At 42.2% G+C, this 16283-nt stretch overlaps 2 protein-coding genes across 2 annotated transcripts; one reads left to right on the top strand and one right to left on the bottom strand.

The window, feature by feature from the left end:
• Positions 1–2076: 2076 nt before the first annotated feature.
• On the bottom strand, positions 2077–7399 carry calhm6 (calcium homeostasis modulator family member 6). Its single transcript, XM_030724710.1, has 2 exons — positions 6828–7399; positions 2077–2927 (listed from the first exon to the last, which is right to left on the bottom strand). The coding sequence occupies exons 1-2, from the start codon at positions 7362–7364 to the stop codon at positions 2493–2495; spliced, it is 972 nt and encodes a 323-aa protein (XP_030580570.1). The 5' UTR covers positions 7365–7399; the 3' UTR covers positions 2077–2492.
• Positions 7400–11508: 4109 nt separating this feature from the next.
• Positions 11509–15392, top strand: cnih4 (cornichon family member 4). Its single transcript, XM_030724723.1, has 5 exons — positions 11509–11633; positions 12194–12262; positions 12427–12539; positions 13305–13445; positions 13530–15392. Exons 1-5 carry the CDS (start codon positions 11565–11567, stop codon positions 13555–13557), a joined length of 420 nt encoding a protein of 139 aa, XP_030580583.1. The 5' UTR covers positions 11509–11564; the 3' UTR covers positions 13558–15392.
• Positions 15393–16283: the final 891 nt, after the last annotated feature.

Below are 16283 nucleotides of genomic sequence, written 5' to 3' on the forward strand. Positions count from 1 at the left end.
AAATAGAAATGTATATGTATTGTATGCATGAAGTGATGGCAGTGGAGGTAAAGTGTCCAAGTGACTCATGACATCATGCAGCGAGGATGTTTCAGTCTCTGACTGAAGGAGCTGCTCAGCTCACCCTCGCTCTCATGCAGAGGCTGATCAGCTGATTTTTGTGGGATATTCAGAGGTGGCAAAAGTACTGAGATTCTGTACTTAAGTAGAAGTACAAGTACTTGTGTTAAAAAATACTTTGGTAAAAGTTGAAGTGCTAGTTCAACTTCTTTACTTAAGTAAAAGTAAAAAAGTACAGGCTCTGAAATGTACTCAAAGTAAGAAAGTAAAAGTAGCTCTTTGGAGGACGTTTTTGTGTAACGCAAATCATTCTATATTATTGTATAATATATTCTATATTATATTCTATATTATTGTAATAATGTAAAATAATACATGATACATACATGAGAATGTAATACATGAGAATACAAATGTTACTCCAATCTAAATTTTAATTCTAATGAATGCACTCAGCTTGAATCTGTTCTGTAGGACACAAACTGTGAAAGGGAATTTAAACACAGCTCTGTTCTCTGTGTCCTCCATAGCAGAGGGTGACTGTGCCTCCACCTAAACACCAACATGAGGATCCTCAGGGGTTACAGTGGGATTCAGAAGGTGGAGGAACCCTAAGATCAGCTGTAGTGTCTCTGCATGGGGAGAAGAATCACAGCTTTCTATTGTAGCTGCAGTAAATGATGTTGGTGTGCAGGCTGAGATCAGCTGACCTGCTGCTGCTCTCCTTCCTCTTTCTTACATCTTTGGAAATACAGCAGCTCTTCTTTTAGCTCGCAGACACACTGTGTGACAAACTGCACACACTTTGTGTGTTTGCTGATATTTGTTGAGCATTTAGAAACGTTGCATTTACCTGCCACATGTTACTCCCTTTATGCTCGCTCCTCTTCGGTATGTCCCGCGAGCACAACTTACGGACTCGGTCCGGCCCGCTGTAACCCCTGATTATAGCGCTATAAATGATACATTAATTATGTGGGTTTGCGTATTTAATCCCTTTGTACCCGATAAGCCCCGGGGATGGAGGATACATCAGTACGATTATTCCTCCGTTTAGGCTCAGATCGTTTGATGTTTGACGGCGCACTGACCGGAAATTCAAACTTCTCTCTGATGTGTTAAAAAGTAACGAGTCTGTTTGAAAATGTAAGAAGTAGAAAGTACAGATACTTGTGTAAAAATGTAGGGAGTAAAAGTAAAAAGTACTCAGAAAAATAAATACTCAAGTAAAGTACAGATACCTGAAAAACCTACTTAAGTACAGTAACGAAGTATTTGTACTTCGTTACTTCCCACCTTTGGGGATAGGAAGTGGGTAAACTCCTTAAAACAGCCACTGTGACCACTGCTGTAGTGCAGAAGGACCAACCCTGCTGAGGGCTACAAGGGTCTGTAGTTAAATTCCTGCTCTTGCAGGATCAGTGAGTGTCTGTTTGAAAATTAAAAGATGACATCATAAATTTTGGACCTCTGCTCTCAGTGCTGAAAAAGCATATCTGCAGGAGGATACAATGATGCTCTCAGATCTTTGTCTCTCCAAAGACGTTATCCCTCTCTCCTACAGCCTCCATTGCAACTACATGCAAATGGGTCATTTATATGAACTCAACCAATAGGTCCCCAGGTCACCATCTCAGATTTGAGTGAAAATTATTTTGAAAGTACCTCTATGTGTATAATGAACACATAGAGGTAATAACCAGCTGGCCCACTTCCTGTGCGTGGCTGGTTATTACCGGGCACTCTGTAAGAACCCTTCTGATGCAGTAGCCCCATTAACACGTCGTGGCAGCCCCAAGTTGGGGGAATGCCCGCTCTCCTCAGCAGTGCTCCCGCGCCTGCTGCTCCACATGGACGTTCAGACCTGATACAGAGACGTTTGAAGAAACATGAAGCACTCTGTGCTGCTGCTCTCACACTGACAGAAGTGATGGACAGGGACAGCAGAGTGAAGGACACCCTGTTGTGTCAAAAAGTACTTAAACTTATTTATTTAAAATATCAAACACACATCTTTACTTTCATATTTCTTAATATTTGTATGCTAAATATGACATTAGCTTAGCCCACAAATAGCTTAGTCAGCAACATTAAACATTATAATTATGTTGGTTATTCAGTGAACCTGGCAAAATAATAACTAGCAAAATAACTAGTACACAAGCTGAACAGGTAAACATACAAGAAATATTGCTATGAAAATAAAAACAGCTACTTTGTATATACGTGATTCTGCCTGTCAGATTTCTGCTGTTGTAAAATGGTTGAAAACCTGTGGGCTGAGAGACATGTTTCCTTATATAGAGAAATGACAGAGGGGCAGTATGCAGCTTGTTCAATTATATTATTATATTATTTACAGTGTAGGGAGAAAACCCAACAATCAGGCAACACTTGGTGATGGCAGCACTGGCTGAATGCCAAAGTCCTCCTCACAGTGGCATCCTGCCATCATCTACAAAATTAAGAATAGCAGGGTTATATTCTGCAGACTCATTTGACTTGATGGAGTTCATCTTCATCATCCTGTTGTCAGTCTCCTGGAAGTTCTCCACACATTGGTGCAAAGTGCTGTAGTAGCTGTCTTTGGTGCTGAACTTGTAGAGAGACGAGATCTTCTCCCAGTCTCGGTTGGATGGCGTGATGAAATTTTCAGGTGGTGTCTTTTCAAAGAAGCTTTTTAGGTTTCTCTCGGCGAGCGCTTTGGCATGTTTATCTGCATATGAATCAATCAGGTTGTTCTCCTCGTGTACATAGGCCTTCCAGAACTTCAGCTGCAGGTAACTGATGGGGGAGGAGCACCGAGCCACACAGGTCAGCAGCAGGTTTGTCACCATCATCAAAGTGATGAGCAGCCAACCCAGAATCTATGGTCACACAGTGGTAAGAGATGTGTCAGAAACACTTAGTCACCATTTAGTCACACACTGAAGAGGCAATTAAAGTAAGATCAAAATAAAACAAGGGAACAACTACTATTTGAATTCAGTCAACTGTCATCTGAACAATTATAATTCAATACAATTGTCATCCAGACTTATATGTTTTATAAAATTCAACCTATTATCATCCAGTGAAAGCAACATCCAGACTTCAAACCACTGCCATTCAGCAAAATCATCATCCAAACCATTATCATCCACTAGAATGGTCATCCAGTAAAATTATTATTCAAACCATTATCATCATCTGTTAAACTTACCATCCACACATGATTATGTAGGAAGATTAGTATCATTAGCATCCAGACTTATCTTTCTCTTAAATGTTTGTCCACGAAAGCATCATCCACATGATTATGTGCCATCCATCCATCCATCCATCCATCCATCCATCCGTCCATCCAGTTGCTGCTAATCCAGGTCCATGTTCACAGGGTTAGCAGTCTAGACAGAGACACCAAGGTCTCTTTCTCCATGACTACCTCCTCTAGCTCTTCTAATGGGAACGCTGAGCCAGTTGAGAGATGTAATCTCTCCAGCGTGTCCTGGATTTGCTCTGGGCATGTCCTAGTAGGACCATTCTGACCATCATTCTGGTATGACATGTCCAGAAAACCTCAACTAGAAGGTGCCCACGAGGCATCCTTGTCAGATGCCCAAACCACCCCAGTTGGTTCCTTTCAGTGTGGAGGAGCAGGTGCTTTACTCTGAGCCCCTCCTAATGGCTAAGGTCATCACCGTGTCTCTAAGAATGAGCCCAGACACCCTTACTTTTCTGCTGCCTGTATACATAATATCATTCTTTTAATATCAACCTCCCGCCATAAGAACAGTTTCTTCCCCTCTGCTGTTGGACTCATGAACAATTACCCTAAGACTGTTACCACCACCCTCCACAAATGCTGATGACCCTATGTTTATGCACCTGTCTGTTTGCACTGATGTACATATTAGTGGAATATAGTTTACATTCTTTTATCCTTTAATTAGTCTCTGCACTGTATATTTTGTAATTTTGTAATATTGTGCTATAGTTATAGCTCTAATATCTCTGTATATTTGCAATTTGTATACTTGTATATTGTCTTATAGTTTTTATACTTATTTGTTTTTTCTGTAAGCACGAAGTACCGCAGCAATTTCCTAATGCTGTGAACCTGTTCACCCATATGGCAATAAAAACCTTCTGATTCTGATTCTGATTCTGATTCTTTTGGTCACCACAAATTCATGACAATAGGTGAGAGGCTGGAACATAGATCGACCATTTGCTTTCCCGTTCATCTCTCTCTTCAGATTAGTACAGTGTCTGTAACACCACTGACACAGCATCTGCTCCACTCTCTCCTCATTTGGGAACAAGACCCTGAGATGCTTAATCTGTGGGGCAACAACTCCTCCACCTATAGTGGGCACTCCACCCTTATCCAGCTGAGAACCATGGCCACAGACTCAGAGGTGTTAATTCATATTCCTGGCTCTTCAATTCTGCTACAAACTGTTCCTCTGCATGCTGGAGGTTACCTATTGATGAGATCAGAACACCATCCACACAAAGCAGAGAGGCGATACTGAGGACACCAAACAGGAAACCCTCTGTTGTTCGCTTTCAATTCTGGCCTCCGCCTCTGTCCACCACCCAATCTATGTGGATTGGCTTATCATTCAGTAAAATTATCATTCACACCATTAACATCCAATAAAATTCTATTTCAAACCCCTATTATTGAGTAAAATTAGTACTTGAAGCATTACTATCCAGAATACATACACTGCTCAAAAAATTAATGGAACACTTTGAAAACACATCAGAGGTCAATGGGAAAAAATAATGTTGTGCTTCTATACTGATATGGACTGGATACTGTGTTAGAAATGAATGAAAATGAAAATTACACTGGTCAACAACAAGAAACCGTTTTTGTCTGCTACCTGAGGAAAAACAACTGATTGTTACTAATGTGGGTATGCTGATTCCAAATATGCTGATTCCAAATCTATAATCAGAATTTCTCGAGCACGTCAGGATCTTGAGTTACGTAACTACGCCAATAAATGCCAATCGTCAAAAGTGCACCATGAACACACAACTGGTGAAAAAAGACACAGATGGTGCGCCAGGATAACTCGGGGCATGAGCAGGTGACCATGTATGCTGCTTGGCTGTGCGGCCGCTGCAGGTTTGAGTCCCGGCCCGTTGCCATTTGCTGCATGCCTTCCCCCGTTACTCCTCCCAGCTTTCCTGTCCATCTCCACTAGAAAACTATCAAATTAAGCGGAAAAGGGCAAAAAGAATCTTAAAAAAAAGACACAGCTCCCAGAATCAATCATATGAGGACTAATACAATCCACAGTCAGTCTGCCTAAACAATGTGACAAACACTTGCTCTTGAGCTTCATGAAGTTTGACGCTCTAGAAACCAGCAGTAGTCACCATCATGTCTGCATTATAGTGCCCCTGGTACCTGATCTCCATCTCAGAGATATCCTGGTGGAACCTTTCTCCATGCTCATCGCTCACATCACCCAAACTGGGAGGAAAGAAGTCAAGATGAGAGTGAAGGAAGTGAATCTTAGGTGATGTTCTGCAGCCCATGTTTGAATGAGACGAGCATGTCGGCAACCAGTTCTTCATAGTTTGTGGTTGTCCAAGAAATTCTGTCCCACCTGAACTAATGATTCCTGTGCTCTTAGTTCAAGGGTCTGAGCTTAGAGGGAAAGTCTTTGTCTCTAATAAGCTCACAGACTTGGGGTCCATCAGAGATCCAGCTTTAAGCTTAGCATCACTTTGGACCACCCCAGAAATTCTATTCATCACTGGATGTAGCACTAACACTTTGTTTTTATCTACTGATAGATCAATGCAGTCACTGTAAGAAACTGAAAGTTTCTGTCATCATTGATCCTCAATATTGGCAGTTAAACTTTAGCTGATTGAATTTCAATGAACATATTTGGATTCAGCCCCAGAATCACCCAAATTATTAATAAATTCTGTTCAGTTTCACAATTAGAAAATCTTAGCACTCTACATTTGTGTGAGAAGCACCAGAACAGCAATACATGAGCTAAATATTGACATGTGTATAACTCAAGAACCTGACGTGCTAGAGAAATTCTGATTATAGATTTGGAATCAGCACATCTGAAATACCTTAAATCAGGTATTTTTCTCCAGGTAGCAAAATCATCATTGACCAGTGTTATCAATCTACAGAGGGCTGAATTCAAAGACCCCCTGAAAATCAAAGTGAAAAAATTATGTGGCAGGTTAGTCCAGTTTGCTGAAATTTTCTTGCAGTAGCTCAAAAATGGCTTCAAACATCAGGGCATGCTCCTAATGATGGTGTCCTGGGGGATCTCCTTCTAGATCTGAACCAGGGCATCACTGAGTTTCTGGACAACCTGATGGTATTGGATAGACCCAAACATAATGTCCCAGAGGTGTTGGATTTGGAATTAGATTGGGCGTGTGTGGAGGCCAGTCAGGTGTATCAATTCCTTCACCCTCCAGGAACTACTTAAACACTCTTGCCACATGATGCCAGGCATTGTTGTGCACCAAGAGGAACCCAGGACCCACTGCACCAGCGTGGGGCCTGACAGTGGGTTCAAGGACTTCTGTCCCAGTCACTGGGTCTAGGCCCTAGGATTTTGTTATGTCTTATTATTGCTGCTCCTGCTTTGTTTCTTTATAGGTATCTCCAGCTGGTATTTTGAAACAATAACTCTCAGCTTACTGATGAGTTACTGATTCTTAGGTTTAAAAAAAGATCCAAAGAGCTGCTTAACATGGTGTCAAAAGAAGAAGAGTGTTTCACCTACCTGAGACTCAGCTCTGAGACTGAGCAGAACATCGTCCCTAACAGCTTGTGGTCCTTTCCCACAGGGGAACCTGTGCAACTCCTTCTCACACTGCGCCTCCTGGTTCTTCTCTCTGCACACATGCTTGTTGTAAATGCTCACATTGGTCCCTGTCATGGCACACTCATAGTAGTTTCCATTGAGTAGAGCCACAGCTATCCAACTAGAAGGGGCAACAAGCGCAGTGGTGCTGATCTGGAAGAGGATCATGCCGGCAGCAACCAGCTTCTTGCAGCGCAACGGCTCGCCCCTTTGCTGGCACAGACCCGTCAACAGCTTCCATGTCTTCCTATTCAGGATGTAACCGAGCAGCAGCAGAGCCAGAGCTGGCACCAGCAGGAACACCATTCCATAGATGAAGTTCAGGTCATTGCAGGGACACTTGAATACTGCTGTAGAGAATATCTGCTCTCCTCCTGCTGTCAGCAGAGCGACCAGTCCAAAACCAAGGTTGGTCTGTTTGCCAGCAATGTTCAGAATTGTTTTAAACTTGTCCATCTCTGACTGCTGGGTAAAGGAGTGGCTGCTGAAAAATGCCCCCAGTTTCACTTCCACCTTACACGTCAGTCTCAAATCTAGGCCGTCTGCTGCTTCCTCTTAAAACCGTGCTCTGTGGTTTATAGGCCATGTATACGTACATCCGCCTAAAGCACGTCACTAAATAAGGAGAAAAACACAGCAGGCTCTGTAAGATCAGCCCATGTTATATCTTTGATTTCCCTGAAGAACCCTCCCAAAAAGGGATTCATTTAATCTAATCTAATCTAATCTAATCTAATCTAATCTAATCTAATCTAATCTAATCTAATCTAATCTAATCTAATTGGGGGCATAAATGTCAAGAGTTACTTTTGGTTAAAAGGGAGACCTAATCAACATATGATCTCTTCTCAATAGTGTCCCGATCCTGGGCCAATGGCCTGGTGTCTTGTATCATTTTTGGTTGTTTTGTAATATCTCTGATTATGTTTATTTGGTTTCTTTCACGTGGCTCTTCAGTTTGTTATGGTTTTGAGTTGGTTTTGTATCCTTTTCTTGTCTTCCCACGTCTCGGTGTTCAGTGTTTTGTCAGTTCCTGGCCTCTTGTCTGTTTAGTCTGCGTTTGTGTCTTTGTTTACTTCCTGTTTTAGTTTGACAGTCCGGTGTTTCCTGTGTGTCGTGTTTAGTTTTGCTTCCCCTGTTGAATTAGATTCTGTTCACCTGTGCCCTGTGTTCAGCTGTTTCCTTTCTCCCATTATTACCTCCTCTCTGTATTTAAGCCCGTGTGTTTCTTCTGTTCTCTGTTGTGTCCTCCATCATGGAGGTGTGGTTTGTACTGGTCACTGGGTTCCTGTGGTTACGTTTTGCACTGATGCTCCTGGTTTTGTGTTTATTTTGGGATTTTCTTTAATAAAGTCATCATTTTCATTTAGTCCTGCATTCACAGTTCTGCTTTTGGGTCCACCCTGCTCACCACACCGCTCACACATGACAAATAGCATCTCCATTTCCAAAAATTCTTCGATACTTTACAAAAGTATTGCAATATAACACTTAAGAGTGAAAAAAGAAAAGAAAGAAAGAGACAGCAAGCTGAATTATAGATTTAGTTGAGAATAGTACAACCGGAATGAATCAAATTTCACAACTCAGATTTATTGATTTAATAACTTGATTTATTTAATACATATTTTAATTTGGATGGCCTTTTTGATATATTAACACCTTTCACAGGAGCACCAAAGGACTGGAAAGGTTGTGTGATGCTAAAACAGCACACAAATGAACAACTGTGCAAATACTCTTCCACTGATGTCTCAGGAGCTAGAGCAGGTCATCTACCAATCACTTTGGTTCCTGGTATATAGTATATTTTAGTGTAGATTTTGTTACATTTTATTCGGGGGGGGGGGTCCCAGCTGTCATGTCTTCTTGCAGCTGTCTTTCAGATTCATACTGTACATATTATTTATCAATGCAAATTATTAATGCACAATGTCAGTCCTGCTCTTCTTTACCTACATGTATATATTTTATTTAGTTGGTTTTTATCACTGTTGTATATGTGTAGGTTTGCACTCCTGCTGCACGTCTACTCTCACTTGTTATTTATTGTAGATTGTACTATTTTCTAGCTGTTGTAACACAATAATTTCCCTTGTGGGATCAATAAAGTATCTATCTATCTATCTATCTATCTATCTATCTATCTATCTATCTATCTATCTATCTATCTATCTATCTATCTATCTATCTATCTATCTATCTATCTATCTATCTATCTATCTATCTATCTATCTATCTATCTATCTATCTATCTTCAGGTGCAGATGTACAGCTGAGTCTTGTCCTGTTGTTGTGGCTCTTCTATGTTGTGCGTTTGTGAAGAGGCTGTTTGGTTTCTCCAGTGTAGAGGTCTGAGTACTCTGCACTGCACTGGACAGCAGACACTACACTGCTGATCTTGTGTTTGGGGGGTTTGTCTTTGGGATGAACTGGTTTCTGCCTTAGATTGTGACTGGGTCTGAAGTATACTGGGGTGTCCTGCTTGGAGAAAATTCTCCAGAGTTTCTCTCACAAACCTGCCACATCGGGATAACATTGTGGATCCTCTCATCATTCTCAGTGCTCCTGGTTGGTCCCTGTTTCCTGTGCATCTTCACTGATTTGATCAAAGCCCAGCTGGGATAACCACATGATGAAGGGCAGTTATTATTGAACAAATAATAAAAGAAAGAGTCACACCATCTACTGAGCTTAGAAGAAAAATTGAGGCATGTGAGGCTGTGACAAAGGACATTGTAAAAATAATACTGGAGTGTTTAACAATGATAAATGGAGAGTTTAATGAAGAGCAAGCATGGTACCATCTTCATCAGCTATTAGCCCTCAGGTATGCCCACTCTGTAAATGGGTCTGCCCCTCTGTCACGAGCTAGTCATCATTCTGAATCAAGCTTAGTTGCAAGAAGCAGCTGCAGAGCTCGCTGCAAAGGAAGCACAACACAAGGCAACACAGGGGGAAACAAAACTAAAAGAAAACATCAGATTAATGGAAGTGCAGCGTAAAAGGTAGCGAGCACACCTCGAGCATTTACAAGCTGGAAGAGGATGGAAGCAGCTCGAGATCAGGAAATCAAACAGGAGAACGAGCACATACAGCCAGACACTTTCAATGCATTTGCAGACATTCAGCCTCCACGCGCTGACACACTGACACCACCTACTGACATTTCCTATCTGGCCCAAGCAATTCAAGAGAGCATTGCAACAAATACAATTCCACCTCCTGCAGTGTTTAGTGGCAACCCAGTTCAATGAATAGAGAGCCTGACTCCAGTCTGTCATCGGCAGAATATATCCTCAGCTGACAAACTGTGTTATTTAAAGAAATGTGTTAGCGGCACAGGTCAGAAATGCTTTGAGGGAACCTTTTCAGAAATGGTGAAGAGGCATACAGAGATGCATGGAGTAAACAGGATGAAAGACATGGCCGGCCCTTTGTCATACAGCATGCATTCAGAGACAAACTCTCCAGAGATGCAGAGGGGCTAAGAGCATTCTGCGATTTCCTGAACGCCTGCTTACAAACGATGCCCCACATGAAAGCAGAGACATATTAAAGGATTGTGAAGGAAACCAGAAGCTGATGCTGGCTGGCTTCACATTGGCACCTCCGGGTCACAGTAACCCTCAGAGACAGTAACTTTGTATCTCTAGAATCACAGAGAGCATACAGTCCAGTCACTTTATTACATGCACTTCACACATCTGACTGGTTCAATCAAAGGAGAGGTGCAAAGGAATTAAAAGGAAATAAAGCAGATGTTTTCAGCATCCAGACAGCTGTAAACAGTAACAAGTAAAACTGCCATATGTGTGGTGCAAAAATGACAAACATCCATTACCCAGATGCCCAGACTTCAGAGAGCTGCCTTTAAAGTGTAAAAGGAAGCATGTCAAGGAAGACAAACGACACTACAGGTGTCTCAGACCAGGCCAGCACCAAAGAATCCCATCATCGCCGCCCCGTGATGTATGCAAGGGAAGACACCCCACCTGTCTCCATAATTACAAAGCTCATGAACAAGGAGAAAAACAAACAGCAACGGTCAGCCCGCTTTCAAATCCTCGGCAGCCATGAGGCTCAGTGCCACCAGAGAGGGCCTCCATGAAGGTTCCTGTGTGGGTGCCACTGATCCATCTAGAGAACAGCTCATTAGACTCAAAGTTAAACTTACCACCAATGAAATGTACAAGGGTGTCTGGACTCAGCGTGAGAGGCTTCACATCAGGTGTCCACATTGATCTCCTTCCTGCATATACAAAAGACTGCATTCCAGGTAACTGTGATAACATACCCACTCATGAAACTGCAAGACGATGGCCTCACGTAAGATCTATGGCCCACAAGGTGGCCCCCCCCTGCTGTCCTGTGATGTTGGACTATTAATTGGCTTTAAGTGTCCCAGAGCACTAACACCCAGGCAGTGTTAGCAGGAAAGGACAACATTCGTACTGATTTTGGATGGAGTGCTGTAGGCAACTCAATGCCAAGCTTCAAAGATACTAACCTCTGAGGCTGGAAGGGCTTGGGTCCAGTTACCTTGGCGTTGCAATCTACCCCAGTCCGCTAGATGGCAGCGCTACACTGAAACTGTCACCATATCGAGCGGCAACTGGCCGGAAATGAAAACAATTTAGCTGCGGATGAAGAAAAATGGAAGCGGCAGTGTTCATTCTGTCGCTTGTGGACTGTTGTGCGCTGATTTTTCTCTCCGTTTACTTTGTATCCTTTTCGTTTGTGTGTCTCTGGGGGATGTTAAACATCTGTGCCAAATCAGTTAGCTGGCTGGTTAGTTCTCTGGAGCCTTATCTTTATAATAGCACAATAATAATAGCACCTAACTAGCTTGTTAGCCGCCTTGTTATTAGCGTCACAGACAGGCTAGGGTGGACGACGTTGAGACAAACCCTTGTGTAAGAGTGGAGCAGAGGTATGAAAATGCGTGGACTGTTTCAGAGACACCAAATAGAGACATGACACCAACTCCTGCGCATGCCAGCAGCTGTGATTTAATGTGGGTGCTAGCCGCTGCTCGCCACGGTGACATTTCTGATCATGTGAAACCCTGAGATTGCACTCAAGTTTCCCAGATGGATGGTTTATTAAATATGTTCTTGAACTTCTTTAAAGTATTTGTAGGTGTTGGTTAGTAGGCAGTGGTTTTCCTGCTGTTTGTGAGCCTCGAACTGAAATGAAACCCCTGCTAAAGGAACGCACCTGACCGTCATGGTTAGGAGCCACATCCAGCCCATCAGCCAGTGATACCTTAACCTGACATGTAGATTATCACCCTGTCTGATCTAGAATGTGACTACATTAATGCTAGAGCCTGCTGCTCCAAGCTGAACAAAGTAAGTCTTTCTCAGTGATAGTTGCAGTGATTGATGCTGTTTTAACGTTACATCAGTTATGAAATTGTGATTGCTTCTTATTTTTTTAATAACTGACTTTATAAAAAGCTTTTTTGGTGTTCAGAGTTCTGATTTGTTAATTTAGATCCTTGTTTGATATTTAGTGGGTAATTCCAGAGATGGTTGGCCAGTGTCTCTCCACTATGCTCATGTTGGTCTCCATGCACTGGTTCATCTTCCTGCTCAACCTGCCTGTAGCAGCCTGGAACCTTTACAGGTATGCCCATACAGTCTCTGTGAGAGCTTTTTTTCACACCACTATATCACGACTTTAAGAGCCAGAAGTAGCTGAAAACCGTTACCTGCTGGGTGGTGTGAGTATTGACCTGTTGGAGAACAACTTTAGTTACAGAAATTATAAATGCATCATCAGGTACTCTGGAAAAATGTCCACGGACCGCCAACACTGAGCTCCCACCTGATCTCCCACCTGATCTCTTAACTCCTTACGTGATCTGGAAGATTGAGTGTGGGCTCCCAGTGCAGTGATCCAGGTTTAGAAGTTACCTGTACTCTCATTCTCTGTGTCACTGCTCAGAAATCCTGATTATGAACAAGGGTGAGAAATGGTGAGCTGATAAATTGAAAGCTTTGCCTTCTGGCTCAGTTCCCTCTTCACTGAAACAGTCTGTTAGGTTTATTTACGTCATCACTCTAGAAAGCCAAGGAAATGTAATTTCTTACCAAAATAAAAGTCCCCATTGGCTAGAAAGTAATTATAGACACCTATATATTTAAATTGCTTCAGCAGTAAGCAAACTGTTACAGAGTGACAAATTAATTGTCTGTAAAGTGACAAAAGCTCTTTGTCCTCATGTTCCCAAGTCTCTAAAACCCAGTTTTATCATAACGTGGACACAGCAGACATCCTAACAGGAAATGTGCCCTGAAGATTTCCTGCATGTCACCCGTGGGCTCGTTTACTACTCACGATGCTTTGAGACTCCCGGGTCCATCATCTTGTCCGTTTTTTGCCCTGCAGGTACGTGAAGGTTCCGATGGGAAATATGGGAGTGTTTGACCCAACTGAGATCCACAACCGAGGCCTGCTCAAATCACACATGAAGGAGGCCATGATCAAACTGGGCTACCATCTGCTCTGCTTCTTCATCTACTTGTACAGGTGACACAAGCGCACTTCACTGACAGGCCCAGGGCTGTGTTAGCTGTTTGTATCAGCACTTATGTGTCCACTCTTGTTTTCCAGCATGATCCTGGCTTTGATTAATGACTGAGCCCGGAACAAGCCTTTGCCTTCAGCTGCCAAATTCCAGACTCCAGGGTTTGACGCCCCCCTCCTCCCCCCCTCCCCTCCAGGTTCTGTGCTCCTGTCCTGTATGCATCACATGTCTCAGAACAGCAGAGACAAACCTGCACCATCAGATTTTTTTGTATTGAATTCCAGAGTTTGACACAATCTATGGTTAATATTTAACCTTTCAGCACTACACCTTCATCAGGACATAACCTCCAGCAGAAACCACAGTATTTTATTGTGAAAGCTTTCAGGCTCTGGTTAAGAATGAGTCATTTCAACCTCGACAGCCATTAGACATTTGCTCAGTAAGATCTTAGATCACCAGTTTTCTCCAGCATCTTTCTCAGGCAAACTAAGAAAGATGTTTCCAAGTCCTCCTGATAATGAACTAGTTTTAGCCTCATGAGTATTTAACACTTTGCTGCTTTGCTAAAAGTCTGCTCTCGGGACTTCGAAAGGTCTGGGAACACAGCAGCTGCTAACACAGTAAAGGAAGCGCTTGAAGAAATTAGACTGAATCAAAGCAGTCACCTCTTGCTCGGATCCCTGTTTTGGCTTCACATTCATACTGTATATACTTGAGAAGAGTTTATTTAAACAAGGCGTAGCTGGTAGATGTTGTGTGCCAACGTGATAACATCCATGTAATGACAACACAATTCCCAGGATCCGTTGATCCTGGGAATTGTGTTGTTTATGCCACATGTAAAGACTTTATCAGAGCAGTGGGTTCAAGGACACAGTTAGTTGGAGCTACTTTGAGGTTTAGTGCCTGCTGAGCATCAGTGTGTGATGCCCATATTTGACCTGCCTCCTGCATCTTGACCCGTGTGGGCGGCAGCTCCCATTAACACGATGTTTCTGATTTAGCTCACTCAGGGCTCTGAGTCTCTGATTGGCTGCTTTTTGTTCAATAAATGTTCATATGTTGTTTGGAATTCCTGGTTTTATGTTGAGACATAATTAGATTCAGTGTTTTTGAATAGGATTATGTTCAATCCTTTGAATATCCAACAATCTGAATCACATGCAGATATATTTGTTCATTAGTTCCTCTGCAGCAGTAGGTAACAGTGGAAGCTGATGTATTTTAGCCCCCAGCTTGTGCATGTGTGCCCTCACCTGTGCTGTTCTTTCTGGGTGCAGCAGAGCTTCACACTGCTGCACCTTCATTCCTCACATCCCTACACTGTGCAGCAAACACACATTTACCAAGTTTTCCAAAGGGAATGTTGACCTCAGAGATCTGTGATGGAGTTGATAACTAATCCAGTTCTGAGACTTTGTCTGCATACAGTCAGACACACAGCATGGCACCTCATTACTGCTGCACACACAGACACACACAGTCATCTCTCAGTATAAGACCCTTTGGTCTGTTGCGGTGATGTGCTGCTCCACTCTGAATGACAATCACTGCTCTTCCTGTCTCTGGTGTTGGTTAGAACTGAAGTGCAGTCTCACACTGTTGTTTAATCAATACATTTTTACTGTGTGATATTCCCACACATTTCCACACTTCATTCCCTAAAGAGGAGCGTGCACAGTTCTTGCCCCAGGTAAAAACAGCACAGCCTTGCTTTGTGTTACGATGAGCAGCAGCTGGAGCAGCAGCTGGGGGAACCAGGACGGCTGCAGCTTGGCATCTTTGTTATGCAGTTCGGGTCGGCCACAGTCAAAAGCTTTGCATTATTGGCCACAATCAGCTCTGGTATTTGCTCCTTTTTATGATTGGTTCTGCAACTTTATCATCTTGTGAATAAGGTGTAAAAGTTTGTGACGTGTTCATGATTAATAAAGATATGCAGCTTTGAAGAGAACAGTGGATTCTTTTTTCCAGTCACAGACACAACTCCAGCCGTTCATCCCTGTAAACTCATTTTGTTCTGGGAAAATTGGCAGATGTGTATTTTCAGAACAACAGTTTGGATATTATCTTGGCATAATGGATGTTCCACATCAAATGTGTAATTTTCACTGAATATAAGTACACACTAATAAATGAAACTTTACTGAATATCAGTAATCTGAATATTTGTACTTTTAAAATCATGTATTTTTAAATCTGAAAATTAAGGAAAACATATCAAACATTTATGCGTATTAATGTGTTGCATATAAGCCTGTGATGTATGTCATTCACTGTTACAGACACTACAACATACACATTAGGCATTGTTATGAATAGTACTCAATTTGTTGGACAAAATTGCCAAAGAAAAGTGATGACAGACAAGTGATCTTCATACATATATGCTCTAAATAAGATATTCATAATAAGATATCCTCAGTAATTAAAAGACAGTTGATTTAAAGAAATTGTAGCAAACAAAAAAAAAGGGTTTCTGAGAAATGGCTGCAGAGTGGAAACAATTCCTTTGCCTGTCACATGAGTGCAAAAGAAGCAAATGTTGTTTTTTTATCTTTTTGGACATAAAAACATTAAAAACTGGTATTACAGGATATGCAAATGGGTTTTTGCCAAAACCCTGGAGCTGTGACGTCAGCTCTGGATGGTACGTCAGTGCGTCGCTGATACCTGTTAATGTTTGTACAGGTATGTTTCTGTTACCTGTCAGAAACAAGCTCTCATGGATGATGTTTGCTGAGCGCCACCATTTCAGTGATGTTAGCTAACGAGTGAAGTTCAATAGGAGCAGCTACGATGGCTCCTGTTTGTTTCCTCACATTAATATCAGCGTT

The sequence above is a fragment of the Archocentrus centrarchus genome, unplaced genomic scaffold (assembly GCF_007364275.1).
Source record: "Archocentrus centrarchus isolate MPI-CPG fArcCen1 unplaced genomic scaffold, fArcCen1 scaffold_40_ctg1, whole genome shotgun sequence".
Classification (NCBI taxonomy): domain Eukaryota; kingdom Metazoa; phylum Chordata; class Actinopteri; order Cichliformes; family Cichlidae; genus Archocentrus; species Archocentrus centrarchus.

Bases quoted from the DNA above. Each gene is read 5' to 3' on its own strand.
- calhm6 (XM_030724710.1), bottom strand. From the start codon at position 7,364: ATGGACAAGTTTAAAACAATTCTGAACATTGCTGGCAAACAGACCAAC. The intron at 2,928-6,827 runs GTAGGTGAAACA...GTGTGACCATAG, and splicing joins GTCTCAGAGCTGAGTCTCAG to ATTCTGGGTTGGCTGCTCAT.
- cnih4 (XM_030724723.1), top strand. From the start codon at position 11,565: ATGGAAGCGGCAGTGTTCATTCTGTCGCTTGTGGACTGTTGTGCGCTG. The intron at 12,540-13,304 runs GTATGCCCATAC...TTTGCCCTGCAG, and splicing joins GCAGCCTGGAACCTTTACAG to GTACGTGAAGGTTCCGATGG. The intron at 13,446-13,529 runs GTGACACAAGCG...CTTGTTTTCCAG, and splicing joins TTCTTCATCTACTTGTACAG to CATGATCCTGGCTTTGATTA.